Source organism: Petromyzon marinus, chromosome 6, assembly GCF_048934315.1.
Source record: "Petromyzon marinus isolate PM22_M1 ecotype Great Lakes invasive population chromosome 6, UKy_Petmar_22M1.pri1.0, whole genome shotgun sequence".
Lineage (NCBI taxonomy): Eukaryota > Metazoa > Chordata > Hyperoartia > Petromyzontiformes > Petromyzontidae > Petromyzon > Petromyzon marinus.
Window position 1 is genome coordinate 4,648,446 of NC_133672.1, and position 15,958 is coordinate 4,664,403.

The 15,958-nt window shown below is 43.3% G+C and overlaps 2 protein-coding genes across 6 annotated transcripts in view; one reads left to right on the forward strand and one right to left on the reverse strand.

The window, feature by feature from the left end:
- DZANK1 (double zinc ribbon and ankyrin repeat domains 1) overlaps positions 1 to 9,191 on the reverse strand; it is a 14,908-nt gene extending 5,717 nt beyond the window's left edge. Inside the window, exons 1-16 of one of the 3 annotated variants that reach the window (XM_032948579.2) lie at positions 9,081 to 9,191; positions 8,119 to 8,236; positions 7,343 to 7,496; positions 6,859 to 6,988; positions 6,238 to 6,337; positions 5,806 to 5,921; positions 5,540 to 5,625; positions 4,986 to 5,103; positions 4,701 to 4,805; positions 3,868 to 3,960; positions 3,585 to 3,707; positions 3,038 to 3,187; positions 1,869 to 2,082; positions 1,532 to 1,635; positions 881 to 955; positions 404 to 512 (exon numbers count right to left, since the gene is read on the reverse strand). In XM_032948579.2, the coding sequence (XP_032804470.2) occupies positions 404 to 512; positions 881 to 955; positions 1,532 to 1,635; positions 1,869 to 2,082; positions 3,038 to 3,187; positions 3,585 to 3,707; positions 3,868 to 3,960; positions 4,701 to 4,805; positions 4,986 to 5,103; positions 5,540 to 5,625; positions 5,806 to 5,921; positions 6,238 to 6,337; positions 6,859 to 6,988; positions 7,343 to 7,496; positions 8,119 to 8,227 (1,786 nt within the window). In that variant the 5' untranslated portion in view covers positions 8,228 to 8,236; positions 9,081 to 9,191. Of the gene's footprint in view, positions 1 to 403; positions 513 to 880; positions 956 to 1,531; positions 1,636 to 1,868; positions 2,083 to 3,037; positions 3,188 to 3,584; positions 3,708 to 3,867; positions 3,961 to 4,700; positions 4,806 to 4,985; positions 5,104 to 5,539; positions 5,626 to 5,805; positions 5,922 to 6,237; positions 6,338 to 6,858; positions 6,989 to 7,342; positions 7,497 to 8,118; positions 8,237 to 8,899 lie in introns of all 3 variants that reach the window. The other 2 variants (XM_076064381.1, XM_076064390.1) reach the window with 2 other exon arrangements.
- Positions 9,192 to 10,419: 1,228 nt separating this feature from the next.
- On the forward strand, positions 10,420 to 15,416 carry LOC116939788 (zinc finger protein 131-like). Of its 3 annotated transcripts, none has more exons than XM_032948601.2 (7): positions 10,420 to 10,476; positions 11,586 to 11,946; positions 12,624 to 13,369; positions 13,476 to 13,576; positions 13,746 to 13,919; positions 14,351 to 14,518; positions 14,722 to 15,416. In XM_032948601.2, exons 2-7 carry the CDS (start codon positions 11,650 to 11,652, stop codon positions 14,979 to 14,981), a joined length of 1,746 nt encoding a protein of 581 aa, XP_032804492.1. In that variant the 5' UTR covers positions 10,420 to 10,476; positions 11,586 to 11,649; the 3' UTR covers positions 14,982 to 15,416. The 3 variants fall into 3 exon arrangements, with proteins under 3 accessions (XP_032804492.1, XP_032804491.1, XP_032804493.1); XM_032948600.2 differs by lacking the exon at positions 10,420 to 10,476 and adding an exon at positions 10,483 to 10,630; XM_032948602.2 differs by lacking the exon at positions 10,420 to 10,476 and adding an exon at positions 10,483 to 10,630 and having other exon boundaries at positions 12,786 to 13,369.
- The last annotated feature ends 542 nt before the right edge of the window (positions 15,417 to 15,958 follow it).

Sequence of the window (15,958 nt, forward strand, 5' to 3'; positions counted from 1 at the left end):
CACTGTATACATTTGGTCATACAAATGTCACCAAAGTAATTCTATAAGCACAACGGAGAATCTGTTAATCTCACCGCTAATTCCTGTAAGTTTTCATTTTGAAGAAGTGACAAAGTCTTAATTATCTCGGTGACTTGTGCCATTGACAGCCCACGTGATTCGCTTCTGCGGCCGTCTGGAATGCTCTTCTGATATGAGAAAACCAATTGAGCTATGCATTTTAAAATCTAGATTGAATACTCATTTTTTTAGAACTGCTTTTTGTTTTTAGTTTGTTATCACTCCCATGCACCTCCGATTAGCACGGTTGGCTACGTATAGTACGAAAGAAGTTTAACATACATACATGTGATTGCATTATTTCCAATATTTTGGCATGCACAACTCAAAGAGTAGGACCCACCTAGGCTGGCTTGACTGCCGTGAAGGCTGCCCCCCCTCCGCTCTCCGAGGCTGTGGAAAGGCTGGCTGTTTTGTGAGAGGCTGGCTGGTCTTATTGTCTCCATATTCGGCTAAGAGGAAACAGATCCAACACGGATGAAGGATTGCTTTGAATCACAGTGTAGACAACTCTAGCACTTCAGTAATTATCTCGTTAAAATATTACCTCGTACAGTTTATTTTGAATGTATATTCACTGGCAAACATTCATTTGACCAATATATTTATTTTTATGATTGCATACAAAATGTTAATTCACTCCATATTTTGGACAGGAGGCAAATTGCTGTTATTAGTTGAGTTTGAAAAACCAAGTTAAAAAGTTTAATGTATGCTTTTATATCAAAGTGAGTGTGTAGACAATATTTAAATCATTGCACATGCTCTGTAAATTCTAGCTCACCGAGTGATTGAGCAACAAAAGTGAGTAGTTGCTTACCTCATTGTCTCTTAGAACAAATTTTAGCGTCAAGTTTAATATGTCTCCCTCCTCTTGGACTGTGGCAGACATTATCTGCAGAAACACGTTGATTTTTATAGTTTCTCCCATAGGGCGATACATAGTTGGTAGGATCATATATTATCCCTATCTTTTACATCCATACATTGCCGACAAAATTATGATTAACGGCAAACAAAAACTCGTGACCCTCTAGGTGTGACATGCAAAAAAATGTATGAATAGAACGTGCAGTTTTAAAACATTGTAAATATTCCCATTCATGCAGTAGCAGTGCTGCATGTGAATATTGCTAATATAGGAAAATGATAAATACTTTCACAACCAGTGAATTTAAGTAATGTGGTTTGTCGCAAGTTGCTTAAGTCACACCAAACTATCCTTAGGATTGGTACAATTCGGTGTTAATGGCAAAGGTTCCAACAGCCAAACTAAAGCAAATGAATCAAGTCGCGACAAAATACCCCAAGCCAGCCTGTGCCGTATTATAATACTGCGTCAAATCCTGAAGAATTATTACAAAACCAAAGTTTATTGGTTACCAGTCAAGATTAGGAAATAATAACAAACCCCATATGAAGAAAATGGAATGGACATGCTGTGGTATTGATGGGAAATGTATTTTCTCACCTTGCCCATCCGCGGCTCGCCAATGAGCGCCCGGAACTCCGTTGTGTTCTGTGTGTAGCTCCTCAGGTGAGCGCACACATGGTCAATCTGCTTCCTCCAATACCCTGCACAGCCATGCAAAAACACTCGTATACGGCCACACTTGCAAGTAGGCAAAAAATTTGATAGCCATTGTATGTTGGCTAACACTTTACAGTCAGCAAAGACGAATGTGATACAATTAATAAAAGATACCTATTATTCTGGAAGTGTTAATGTTAAAATCACAATGCAAATTGGACTGATGATAATAACAATGATGATGGCAATGATAACCTATGATATGACAGATGATGACCTTTGCCGGGGCTGACGGCGGTGATAGGAGGCCTGCGGTCGCTCATGCGATCCTGCTGCACACGCTTGGTGGACACCTCCTGCACCTTCTGCTCCAGACCCCGACCCGAGGGGTAGAAAAGCCCCACTGTCTGCGTGGCCTGGTCGGCTGTCTGGAGGCCCAAGCTGGCACGTACCAGCGGCAGCGACACCATCTGCCAGCTCGCACGCAGAGGCTGCCGCCAAGAGCAGCACGGCAACCCCATGACAACAGCAGTGGGAGGTTTCCATGGATAAGGTAAAGGTGCAACTGCGATTGTTGTCTCCACTAGCAGAAGCCCTCGAGGGCACACTAGAGGGTATCTTGGCCTACTACTCCACGCTGGCCAGATTTATTGGAAGTGGGAGTAGCTATACTCTACCCCACGATACGCCACCTGCCGATGAATCATATTTCTGCATTGACAAGAGGTGGGGGAATGTAAGATATTGTGAAGAATCAGCCATTATTAAGTTGGCAGACAGGCAGACAGGCAGTCGGTCAAAGGCAGAATATCAACTTCACAAGGGTTAGGAAATTGACAGCACGAATGGCTGGGGGAAGGAAGGGCAGCACAGGAGAATGAGCAACCTCCAGCTGAGTGACGGTTGACTGGAGGGCTTTGAAACAAAGCTTTAATGATGTGACTCCAATATAATGTAAAGGTGTATTGGGATCAGAGCCGGATGAAGGCAGGGGGCTTTAGGGGCTGCAGCCCAGGGGCCTCCGCCAGCTGGAGGGCCTCTAGAGATTAAGTGAAAAGTTATTTCACTTGTGAACGCCGAATTTGATTTGTTGTTAGCCTTGTAAAAATAAATTGAAATTTCCTTTAACTTTGTTTTCTTTTTGAAAATATTACTGGGGGCCGCACAGTACCTGTAGCCCAGGGGCCTACACAATCTTAATCCGGCCCTGATCGAGATGTAGAGATCTAGACACTTAAATTTCCAAGTTTGATTAATTTTTTTTACAAAATCAGAACGTATGTTACAATTGTTACATCATATGCACATTAAAATATTTACAAATGTTTAATTGTTAGTAAATTAAAGTCTTTAAAAGTAGCTTCTTAAAGATTATAGCCAAATATAATGGTGCCAAGAAATGACGAGTGCGCGGGACACAGATGGAATATTTACGGCAATGTATACCTCATTCAAAAAACCACCATGTCTTGATGTCACAGCATCCAAGCGGGCCGGTGGATCCAGGTAGGTACCACACGTACCACAGAATCGCGCCTCCGAGTGGCTGGTAGCTCCACACTTTGTGCAAGCTAAGTAACTCACTGGTGGGCTTGGCTAGAAATACACGTACACGGACCATGCCAGATACCCACATTTATTCTGGCAAGAGATGGAGTAAATGGGAGCTGTATATTTTTTGTATCAATAGTGAGTCAAACAAACACAAACACATCAGGTCTCCAATGTACGCATCAGCTTTCCGATGTGTTTTTGGCTTGTACCATGGCTTGTTCAGTGTGATGTCCGATGTTTTATTCCATGTACTAGGAGTGTCTTAAAGAGCAAAAACGTCAGACATGCCCAGCAATATGCGGTACAACCCAAAAAGAACATTGGAGAGCTGTATAGCACAACCGCAAAAATCTGTGGAACAAATGAATTGGGTTAATGCAATAGCAACCTATATGCTGCACATTCATAAATATGTTGGTCAATCACAGTAAAGCATTACCTTGGCCCCACACCAGTCACAGAAGCGTGCATCCGAGTTATTTAAACGCCCACACTTGGAGCAGTTCAGCAACCTCTTGTCAGTGGTCTGTGGGGGTGGTGCCACACTAATGGTGCTGAAAGCCTAAGACACAACACAGGTCATTTGTTTCATGAGTAGAGCAAACAATGACTGATCTTTTAAGTAATAATGACTGGCAAGCTTCAGAATAAATATAAAATGCACATTGTGATTTTACAAAAGTATTCAGAGCGCAATCTGATGTGCGTATGAGTGGTGCTACCATGGGAGTCTCGGGAAGCCGGGTCTCACAGGTCACACAGTGCTTGACGTTGGCTGGGTTTCCAGTCCCACAGGCCTTGCACAAGACCATATCCTAGCACGTAGACAGAAACCAGGTATATATGAGCACTTAACCTCTTAATTTTTCATTGTGTCAATATACTATTGTAATCCCTTGAAGCTGGCTTACAACTTGTATTCATTTCATTAATATGCACACATGTACAGCTCTTTGCCAAGACACTGCTGGATGAGGGCCTCCTCACACCACGTAGGTTGTGAAGGTAGTTTCACTATACTCCAACACACTATTCAGTGGAGGTGGATGAAGTACTAGCCAAGCTCAAACCTTCTTCGTGACTTTACCCAACCAAGAATATAAGCTCAAACCTGCTTAGCTTCTGAGATCTTAATGATCGGATGCATTACTGTTGTTTTGGTCATAGTATACACTTTAATTTCAAGAAAGCCAAAAGAGCCCACTGTTTGGCAGTTGCTATGGTCATGTAATTATGGCATATCAACTCAATGTGAATAAGGTCCTGTGCTGCTTTATTATGTCATGATTTATAACAAAAAAAATGAGCATTAGATGGCTACATATCTATTTGCAAAGAACAGTTGGCAAGCAGGACCTCTCCATAATGGAGTTTTTTTGGGGGTTAGATCGCGTAAATATAAATGTGTCGTAAACAGATCATGCCAATTCGTTACTAGTACAGCACACTGGTGTGTTGGAGACCAAATCCACAATATTAACAACCTGACTTCTAGTCTGCACAACGTACACCCACATCCACCCTAACGTGGCTACATGTTTGTGCATCAACAGACCTTGCTCGCTTGTGGCGGAGTCTTGCCAGGTATTGGCACCTCACACACAATGCAATTGAGTGTGTTCGTTGGCACCATTGACTTGCACGAGAGGCACAGGATCATCTATTGATACAAACACAAAGTGTTATGCCCGGAGGTCAAACAGAGACGGAGGCACATCTCCTAATCCATTTTCTCACCGACCAAACATAAGCAGAGTTGGATGCATTATTTCCACGCTCGTTAGCCGATAAAAGATCGGTAGCATCCTGAGCTGCGGTGTTTATCTCTCAGGGGTCTTACTTTTTCTGCCTTAGGAGGTGGCTGGGATGGCCCTGGCACTGGTGGCAGAGTGCAGCCACACTCCTGACAGAAAAGAGCAAACGGGTCCGAGGGTCGGGCGGCCAGGCATTTTGCACACCTGGGGAAAATGGGACAGCAATCTTAGTAACTGATGAGTTAATATCAAAGTCATCAAAGGCATTTATTATCAAAGGCATTTATTATCAAAGGCATATATTGAAAGTGTTTAAACATACCTCAATGAGTATTGTAAATTTTCACAAAAGGTGTGGTCATGAGTAATAAGCACAAGACAGTGTGTAGGCAAAAGTAAGATTATATCTACTTATACAAGCAACTTACTGTGAAAAATGATATCACTTTTTGGATAGATGAAGACATGAAAAGAAAAGGAATAGCAAAAATAAATGACAGAAAAGTTAAAATATTTAAGGAAAGGAGCAAATCAAGATTACAAAGAATGCAATGTGGATTTTTTTTTAAAGGTAACATTTCTGCATTTCAGTTTTGAGATCTCAACAGAATTGCTCATGTGTGTGGACGCAAGTCATTACTTGAGATATTCCAGTTCCTTTTGGAGCCGCAGTGTCTGGGAACTAAAGAGAGTCTTGGTGGGGCTGGTCGCATCCGACAACAGAGACTAAAGGCAGTGAGACAGCAATGTCAACATTACTATTTGTTCAATTACTGTACTGATGCTTAATGCAATGTTAAGATCATGTGTACACAAGAATTGGACTGAAAGCAAGCTTGTATCACCGTGTGGCTCCAAGATAATACATTTTAGTGAGGGAGGTGGAGGGGTTAATGACTGCAACACCTGTGAACTGTGGGAGAACGGCAAGCCAGAGTCTCGGCCTGGGCTGATGGGTCCACCTTCCATGATGCGCTTGCCTGTTCTAGGCCTTTGTCGCCGGCTGCCGTCAAGCGTCATCTCTGTAAATAAACAAGTAAATATGTTGAACTTATTTTGCAACGTACATAGCCAACCGTGCTAACCGGAGGTGTGGGGGAAGGACAACAAACTAAACACAAAAAAGTAGTTCTAAAGAAATTAGTTTTCAATCTAAATTTAAAAGTGCATAGCTCCAGTGGCTTCCTAATATTGGAAGAGCGTTCCAGACGGCCGCAGAAGCCCATCTGAAAGTGCGCAATGCAATGACCGTCTTTACATAATTGAGTTACTTGCAGCATTTGGCATTAATTGTTTATTACATAAAAGTGTATGGTCTATTCACAACTAAAAACAAACCTTTCATTTTCTGGGTCGTGTCTCCCCAAGCTGATTTTTGTTCTTGGTTCACAACTTTGTTGATGACGTCCGTTGTTGTCTTTAATCCTTCCAATGTTTCCTAAGGAATATTGTAATTAAAGTGGAACATTAACACCACCACCACCACCACTTTAAGGAGTTACTTTTTTACTGCATTAAAAAAATTAAGGCAATGGATTTTCCCATGAGGGGGTCATGGTAAAACGAATCAAGTGTGTGCATGCTTCATTACTTGTTATGCTTATTTACCCAGGGAAGCCTCATAGAATCTCAAGACTTTTTTCAGGAGGATCCTGCCAAGTGTCTGCAGTCGGGGGTGATGTTGCCATGTGTAAACCTAATTGAGTAATTTTCAGCAAATTTTTCCAGTGGGATGTTTGGCCAATACCTGTACATTGATGTGTTTTTTTAGCAATGAGAGAAGCCGAAGGATATCCATGCAGAAAACAAAGGGCTAATTCCTGACTCGATAATTAAGCCCAGGTCCTTTTTTTGCTGTGAGGCACAAATGTTACCACTACACCATCCTGGTTCCCTCTGGTTCTACAAATGAGTGTGAATGAAAGCGTGCAAGGTTCAATCACGAAGCATCAAACGCACAGTCTTGCCCAGATCCGCCTGGTATTCAAGCAGGAAGTTCTCCGCGTTGTCTTCTGGGCCAGCGAGATGCTGCGGAGCGGCATACTCCACTAGAAACACCTTGGTCACCACGCCGCTCTCGCGCCCATCCCTGGCAATCATGCAAAGCAAAGTAAAAATGAAACTCCTTCCTTACAGCGGAGCGACGTTTGCAGATTTCGTACAGCAGCTCTGTATGAATTCATTCCGCAAGCAATTTATATGCCCAAGTTATCCCTATTAACATATCTTTTGAATGCATGGTGTTTAAAAAAAAGGCAATATAAAAGTGTTTTAAAAATGCGAATCACACATTTTGCCAATATAGAGACATGTGCTTCAAAGCAGTGTTAATGATTAAAGACTAAATGTACCCTCTGTGGTATACAAATAAAATTCACTACAGTTTGTATTTATTGAATATCTCAATGCAACCACATCTCAAGAAGCTGTGAGTCGACAGTACCTGGTGACCGCCATAGCTTTGACGGTTCTCTTGCCCTCGTTGAGGGTGAATGGCCCTTTATATTTCATGGCGTTCATCTCATTGTGCCCTGGCTTCTTGAGTAGCTCTGGCTTGCTCCCATCCACTGAGAAGTAGATAAGTACCTCCGGCGTGTCTATAAATAAAGTGTCGCATGTGCCACTTAACGATTGGCATAGCACCGAGAAAATGTGCGGAACACTATCAAAAGTATATAACATCAACATTTGGCAAACGATCGTCATTATAACAACCAATGGATATTAACTCAACAAAACCATATAAGAGCTTGATAAAGAAGGTTGCGAAGTGGGGCTCGAGATAAACATTAGCAAAACAAAGTCACGTCCAACAGATTTGCTGATAATATATAATAAAATTGAATGTCTTAGAGGGACACAAATGGAAATGACATCACAGTATCTAGATTACTTATGAAGGCAAACTGGACTATAAAAGGTTAAAATAAGTGGTAAGCTTTTGAAAAATGTAACTTAGTATTTTAAAGCAATATACCAATGTGTCCAATAAGAGTCATTTTGGAAAAGGTTCTGCCATCGACCATACTATCAATGATTCTGAAAAAGACGAATGGGGATATCAACTACCATAATGCCTAGCCTCTTGGAATTATACTCAGTGGAAATTGACGCAGTCACCAAATCTCTCAAAAACTGTGGGACTATAATAAATTGATGTAATTCTGTGATGACATGGAACACCATGAGGTCACAATTGGAAGACCGTGCGATTCTCACCAGACTTGATGGCGATGTAGGTGTTGGAGTCAATACATGACTTGGGTCTGTCCGGCCCAGGGAACCGCAAGGGGATGATGTGGGGCACGGAGATGGAACCTGCCGTCATGATGGCGATCTACACACAACAGCTCACAGTCAAAACAATGCATACAACAGCACTCTGAAACGCCGTCATCAGCCATGATCAATCCACCGCTGGATGAAGACGTCCACAAGCTGTCAACATCTCAACCAATCCATTTACCATCTTACACGTGCGCTGATTTCATCGCTCCATCTATGCGATGTTCCTCCTTTGTTAGTCTTGAAGGGCCAGCGCTGGAGTTTTCTACTTCAATGCTATGGGGTGTTTTAATAGAATACTGTAATGTATATCGTTTAAAATAATAGGCCATTTGTGTGCCACAATTGCCATAGCTCTTAAATGTACCGCTCGGGAAGATTCTCGAGCTTTCAAAATGTGTGAAACATGCCAGAGGGTTGAGGCAGATGCAAAAAGCACGTTTCAATCGAGACGATTATCCAAGACCGCACATACTTCCATTGCACATAGTTTCACACACATTATCCCTGAACGTAAGTGCTTAAAAGAGCGTTGTGAATGTTTAATATTAAAGAACGATGTTATTTCAAACCCGCATTAATTATATATTTATCAAATCACCGATAAACGCCTCCGCACGCTGTCTTGTTCAATCAAGGGGGGTTCGTTTATTCGACTAACTAGATCAGACAATAAGCACCGGAGTGGTCACGGCTAACATCAGTGGCGAGTTACATCAGAATCGGGCTGCTGCTGCTGCTGTTCGCTCCCTCCATCGACCGATCCACAGAGACCAGCGTGGTGAAGTGCGGTCAAAACAACCTCCACACTGCGCGACGCGGCGTGTGGGAGGACGACGAGCCGTGTTGCAGTCACTTCGCGTGAAGTTAGCGATGAGCTAAATGCTTTTAATTACCGCTGCCGTCAATCAACGCGGAGGCCTGCTCAGCTCCTCGCCGTTGCCAGGACGCTGCGGAACGTTCCCTCCCCCATAGCAGCAGTGACGCGCGTTCCTATTGGCTGCTGCCATCCACCCCCCCCCAGGAGGCGCACGAGTATACCGCGTTCTCATTGGCTGAGCGCGATTCCTTAACGATGGAGTGACATCGCTTGTATCGATTCGAATATGAGAATAACGAGCGCGTAGATTCCAACTCGACCGTTGCGCATAGAAACTGGAATCGATTTGTCGCTTGTATCGATTCCTACATTCGCTTAACGATCGCGTAGATTCTTTCTCGACCGTGTGCATTGAAAACTGGAATCGATTTGGATAATTTAGTACGAGACGATTCGATTACATTTTAGATGAACAATGTTGTGTGGTTACATCATGTGGCCTCCTTTGCCAGGACCAAACTATGAGAATAGGTGTTCCCCTTTTTTTCTGGCAACAAAACAGGTGTTTTATATTTTTTATTATTTTATTGTTTCCCTTCTACGTGACTTTACCGAAAGACCCAAAGAATGAATTCCTGCAGTCACGAGAGCTTTAAGTCAAGATTCTTGGCTCAATATAGTAGTAAATTTAATCCAGATTTTCCCGAACACAAACGTAATGAGCCCTTTGAAATGGTCTTTCATGATTTATTAAACAAACCTCAAAATAACCTTAAATGAACGCAAAGTGTCTGTGAACCAACGTTAATGCCGAGACAAAATCCTTGTTATTTATCCTCTAACCACCCAACGCGAAATCCGATGAGTTATGAAGCTAATTTTCACAGACGTGCAGTATAAATGTGGCATGACTGAATGTATCATTCACTGTCCAATCACTTTGCACTCCTATCGTGTTTGTTTTTAAACATTGTTTTCGTCGTAACTGTTTGACCCGCACCTACTGGACATCTGTGAAAAAAATAGCTTCATAGGTAATCGGATTCTCAAATTTCTCCCTACGCAACATGGCTCCCCTCCCCCCAGCCATCCCCACCCAACATGGCTACCCCCACCCATCGCCACCAAACATGGCTACCCCCCCCCGCCTTCCCCAACCAAAATGGTGACCCCCTCCTCCCCATTCCCCACCCAACATGGCTACCCCCCTCGCGTCACCGTGCCAACCGCACGCAACATGATCGTCCGAATTCTCGCCTCGCACAAACCGGTGACGTCCTCAAACGCGACTCATCTCTTGTTACGGGCGTTTCTATTGGCCGGTTATCAATAAAGATCTACAATAGGTGGTGGGAGCGAGGGGGAGATTGGTGGGAGTGGGGGGGGAGGTCGGTGGGAGGAGTTGGTGGGAGGTACCAATAAAGATATACAGGCGGCGGGCCAATGGGGTGAGAGGTTGTTGGCGGAAGGCGGTAGGTGAAGTTGTCGACATGCAAACATAAACCCCGTGCTACCCTGCTGCTCGGGGTTGTACCTCACCTCATGGTCTTGTATTCTTTATTATTATTATTATTGTCGCCATTCCCGACGACAACCTCTGCTCTATTCAGCGTTTGTTCTTTGAGCGTGAGTATTGTGTCCTCGTCTTGTCGTGTCGAGTGTGTTTGTGTGTGAATGGTGGCGGGCGGGCGGGCGTCTAAACGCAATGAATGCTGCGCTAGGCCTCGGCGAACAATGTAACGTTTAGAATTGTCTTTGCAACTTCGCGCTTACTTGCGGTGAACCTGATTGTACCCGCGCACACACCCGGACACCTTAAGGCCATAGATACGACACACATTGGACGTCGGCCATCGGCTTGGTTACCGTCTCCTGATTCGGGCAGAAGGAAGGAAGCTATGGCGAGGTGCAGTGATTTATTTGTGCAGCCCATTTTGTATCAGTCCGCTGCTGGATGAAAGCCTCCGGCACGCCGTCCGGGTTGGTGAAGAGCGTAGTTGTGGACACTTAGAAGTGCAGTGCAACATTAAGGTTTGGTGCACTGCCCTCTGCTGGCCACCGTATAACTCCACAGCCTATAACACCCCTTCCACGTGGTCTAAGCACTGTACAGGCTAGAAACTGATTAGCTTGCGATGTCGGGCGAATCCTGGGTGATTTGTCATAGGACCAAAAGCTGTTTCCACCTTTGTATAAATGCTGTACTCGAATACAACATACATTATGTAGATAGCGTTAATTGTCCATACAATTCAAATCGATGGACTTGCACCACCGATCATGTCAATGTGTTGCATTATTAATGGTCTGGCTGTGATGAAAGTGACACTTAAGTAGAGTGCGAAGTAATTTGACGAAACATTTTCACGCATTTTTATGAATGTTAAACAAACTAGCATTTAGGGGAGGCCCTCATTCCAAACAAAGGTGTAAGCAATTGCAGGGCCGCACCTTTGCCTTGCCTTTAGATTATGAACTATAGTCGTATATTGCCAATATTTTGTAACATGGACACTAATTTACACCGAACATTGATTTAAAATCGGAACGTGTTTTTTTTTTACGTCTTTCCTGTCAACAGGAAGCAAGTGCACATACAACCCCACCAACAATCCCGTGAAAACTGCCTTCAAAGCCTGCGGAGGATGCAGCCTCAGTCGGAGCACATGAATACGGTGGAGCTGCGCTACGTGGACTACCCGACGGCGCTGTTGCTGCGGATGAACGAGTTGCGGATCGCCGGGCACTTCTGCGACGTGACGGTGGAGGTGGATGGCGTCCACTACCGGGCGCACCGCTCGGTGCTGGCCGGCGCCAGCAGGCTCTTCGAAAACCTCTTCACGCAGCACCAGAGCCAGCCCATGAAGCTCTACCGCCTGGACTTCCTCACGGCGCGCGCCTTCGGGCTTGTGCTGGAGTTCCTCTACACCGCCTCGCTCAAGGTTGGTTGTTCGGTTCGTGAGGACCCGTGGCGGAAAATATTTCTTGGTGCGCTGGGGTTGCTTCTTTTTTTTTGGGTTAAACTATTTTGGAACGATGGCCACGAGTGGACGAAAATCGCAAAGCATGATGACGGTGACTACGCACCGAATGCTAAAGTGTAACGACTATGGCAAGATCAAATTAACTAGTTTGAGTGGTGACGCAGGATAAGGTAATTTAGTAACATTAGAAACTCGAGTGCAATGACGAAAACAAAAAAATACCATTGACTCTTTATGTATGTCAGAAGATTGAACGATTTCACCGATTGGCCGACATGATGATATTGAGGAGCAGAAATTGCACGCCAGTCACACCAACATTCAGTAGTTAAGTGGACTACATATAACTGTACTCTTGGTTCTTTCGGTAAAGTCACATAGAAGGGAAACAAAATAATAAAAATATAAAAAATCAAATTCTTACCGAAAGAACCAAGAATATGAATCCCTGCAGTCACGAAAGCTTTAAATCAAAATTTACATATAACTGTTTTAATCGACTAGACTAAGAGAATTACTAATTATTAATAAATGAAATCAACACGCTAAGAGTTGCCAAAAATTCCACAGGTTGTCGTCGACTCGCATATAATTGACTAAAATAAACAATGCTGACTAAATGAACACTGCTCAAGGTGGATGTGGGCGACCTGGAGGTGCTGCGCTCGGCCGCGCAGATCCTCCAGCTGGGACCGCTCGAGCAGGTGTGCGGCCTGGTGCTGCAGCAGGGTGTGGTAACTGCCGTGACGAGCTCCTCCGCCGCCGTGTCTGCCATGTCGGGGCTCACCGTGAGTCAGGTGGTGGAGGGAGACGAGCTCCTGTCGCAGCAGATCGACGGCGAGGGCCAGGACATCGGCGATGGAGGGTTCTGCGAGCCGTACACGGTTGAGACAACCGCTGGCTTTGATGTGCAGGTGTCGACGCAGGACGCGGTGAACCAGTCGCTCTCAGACATCGAAAAACACCTCGTGTCCATTGCCGAGGGCCGGGACATAACACTGGAAGTCCCTCAGGAGCAGTCAGACGAGAGTGTCTGCAAGGTTTTTAGCGACGCTTCTGAGCAGCAGCAGCAGCAGCAACAGGAGCAGCAAGAAATTATGGACATGCTGGGTCAGCAGAGCAAGGAGCTGCAGCTTGAGACTGAAATGGCCCAGCCTAGTGGAGAAGTGGTGGTGCTTCCTGTGAATGATTTTGATGAGATTTCTCAAGCCGCTGCTGAAGTGGCTGCCAATGGACAAACCCAGGAAGTGATGAGCACTGATTGTCAGTTGGTCACCCATTCAACGCAAGTGGAGACCCCCAGCACGTCCCAGCCACCCATGTCACGGTGCTTCGTGTGTGGCCTCAATGTGTCCAACTCCACAGACCTCGGAGCACACTTGTAAGTTAGCTTTATGCATATACTTTTACTACATTATGTTGCATAAAGCCATGCATGAAAGACCAATATAAAATGTTATAATTTGAATTATTTTGGTTCCTTGCAGATGGAAGGAACACTTGCTGTTCAATGAAGGCGAATGTAAAATTTGTGGAAAGGTTGTTAATTCAAAAATTGCAGCACAGAAGCATCTTCTCTACCATGCAGGTACATGTTTAAATAATGTGGATAAACAGCAATGTTTGTGATAATAATAGGAGTATATATTATATTAACTTCGTTTCTTCGAGGTGCAGTTTAAGACATTTTTGTGGTACAAATATGGTTTGGTGGTAATGAAAACGTTGACAAGTTGCACTGTCGTGTGACCTTGAAGGAGAGCGGAAGCTGGAGTGTGCCACGTGTGGGGAGGGCTTTGCCTTCAAGCAGGACCTGTTGCTACATAAACGCAAGGTGCACGGACGTGGGAAGTCCTACATGTGTGACGAGTGCGGCCGCGTCTTTCGTTGTAACGGGAATTTCATCCGCCATCTCCGTGTTGTACACAAAGGTAAGACCAATGCCACTAGCAGCACTTAGAGCTAGAGACTATATGTTACAAAGTTACCGTTTGTTTGGGCTGTATGGTTTGAAAGCACAAGGTAAAAAAAGTTTTGTTTATTTGTGGCTGATTCAATATTGCATTAATGACAAATGGGAATTCATATTTTAATGTTAATCAGTGAATGACACATTTTTAAGATTGTTAGAGTACTTTTAAATCATGTGCATCGCTAGAGCACGCAATTATGTAATTAATATATATGGAAAAGAGGTTGCAGTCGTGTCACACATTTCTGTGTTTTAATTAACCAAATTTACAACTTGTATGCAACAACCTGAGACACAGAGCTGCATTTTCTACAAGATAAAATACGTACATTTTTTGGTTTACATGTTCCTTCAAGCGTTGTCTTTTCATTAATCTCTTGTTTCCGGCAGGTCAAAGGCCACATGTATGCGAGTACTGTGGCCAGTGCTTTGCGGACGTGGGTAACCTAACACGACACCTGCGCCGCCACCTTGGCGTGGCCACCTTTCAGTGCAGCAAGTGCGAGGAGAAATGTGAAACCTTGACTCAACTCAAACTGCACCTTCGGACTCACATAGGTGCATCTCTCTTGATATACTGCGCACATTAAGATAACTCAATGTTCATAGCTGTTAAATGTGATTTCAACTTTGCAATGAGATGCGACTAATAATAACTTTTTTGTTTAATCATTCATTTCATTGTCCTGTAAAAAAATATAATTGCACAGAATGATTTCTGCGTGTATGTAAATTAATGAGATGTACTTAATCTGCCGCAGGTGTGAAACCTTTCGAATGCAAGATTTGCCAAAAGCGTTGCCGCAGCTTTTCCTCCATACGTGCACACATCGCAAAACACAATGGGTGCCAGGCCTTCAAGTGCACTCTCTGCGAGTTTGTTACACCGGCTCGTCGCAAGATGGAACAGCACATGAAAAGCCACAAGCCAGACGATGTACCGGCCGACTGGGCGGTGGAGCAGACCACGATGTTTATTAATCACGAACCACCCAAGCCCCAGGAAGGTGGTGCAACATAGTTGTGCCATCAACATTTCAAAATATGGCAGCTCAAATTCTTGTCTGCAGCATCACAGATATGCAATTTTTTTCATGTTTACGTTAATCTTGCATTACTTTTTCTTTGCTATAGTTAATAAATTGAGAGAGGACGATGCTAATGAGGATTGTCATAATTCTGAATACCAAATAGATGTATTTGGCTAATTGAGTGTGACTCATTGGTTTATGGGTTAAATTAATTTTGATTGGGAAAAAAGGTTAAATACAAGCAGTATATAAAAGACTACTCTGTTAAAGTACATTTGTAATCAAACAAGGTTTGATCTGAATTGTGTATAATTTTCCTAAAGTACCAGAGATCTGAATGATGTATACAGTTTAAATATGCCATATATATTTTCACTGAGTTTGTATTTTTTGGGTTTAATAAAAAGTGGTTATTTTTGTTTGAATTGTAATTATATAAGTGATTTAAAACTTAAAATGACAAGTCAGTTCTAACTAGAGTGTTATGTAAAAATTGAAGATGATACTTGAAAAATGTGCACGTTACTATGACAGATTATTTAATACTGAACTGTCAAACGTTATCCTTTGTTTAGAGTGCTTAATAGTTGTAATGGTAGTGACATCCATAAAAGGTGCTCTTACATATTCATTTCATATAGCATGGCAAAAGTTACTGCTTTATTGCACTGATGGATAGGGAAGCAATAACTGAACATTTCACAATACGCATTAGAGACGCTATTAGCATGATTTTTCGTTTCTTAAATAACTATTTACAGTACATAATGCAACTCATGAAATTACATTAATCATTACTAATTATTTTTTGTCAAAACATTTTCTGAAATGTAATTTTTCTGTGACCAATACAGAACTTATGATAAATTACCTTTCAGTATTCAACGCCACTTGAACATTCTTAAAATACGCACCATGTTAACAGAACACTGGAATATGAACATCTCAGAATGTTAATGGGGTATAT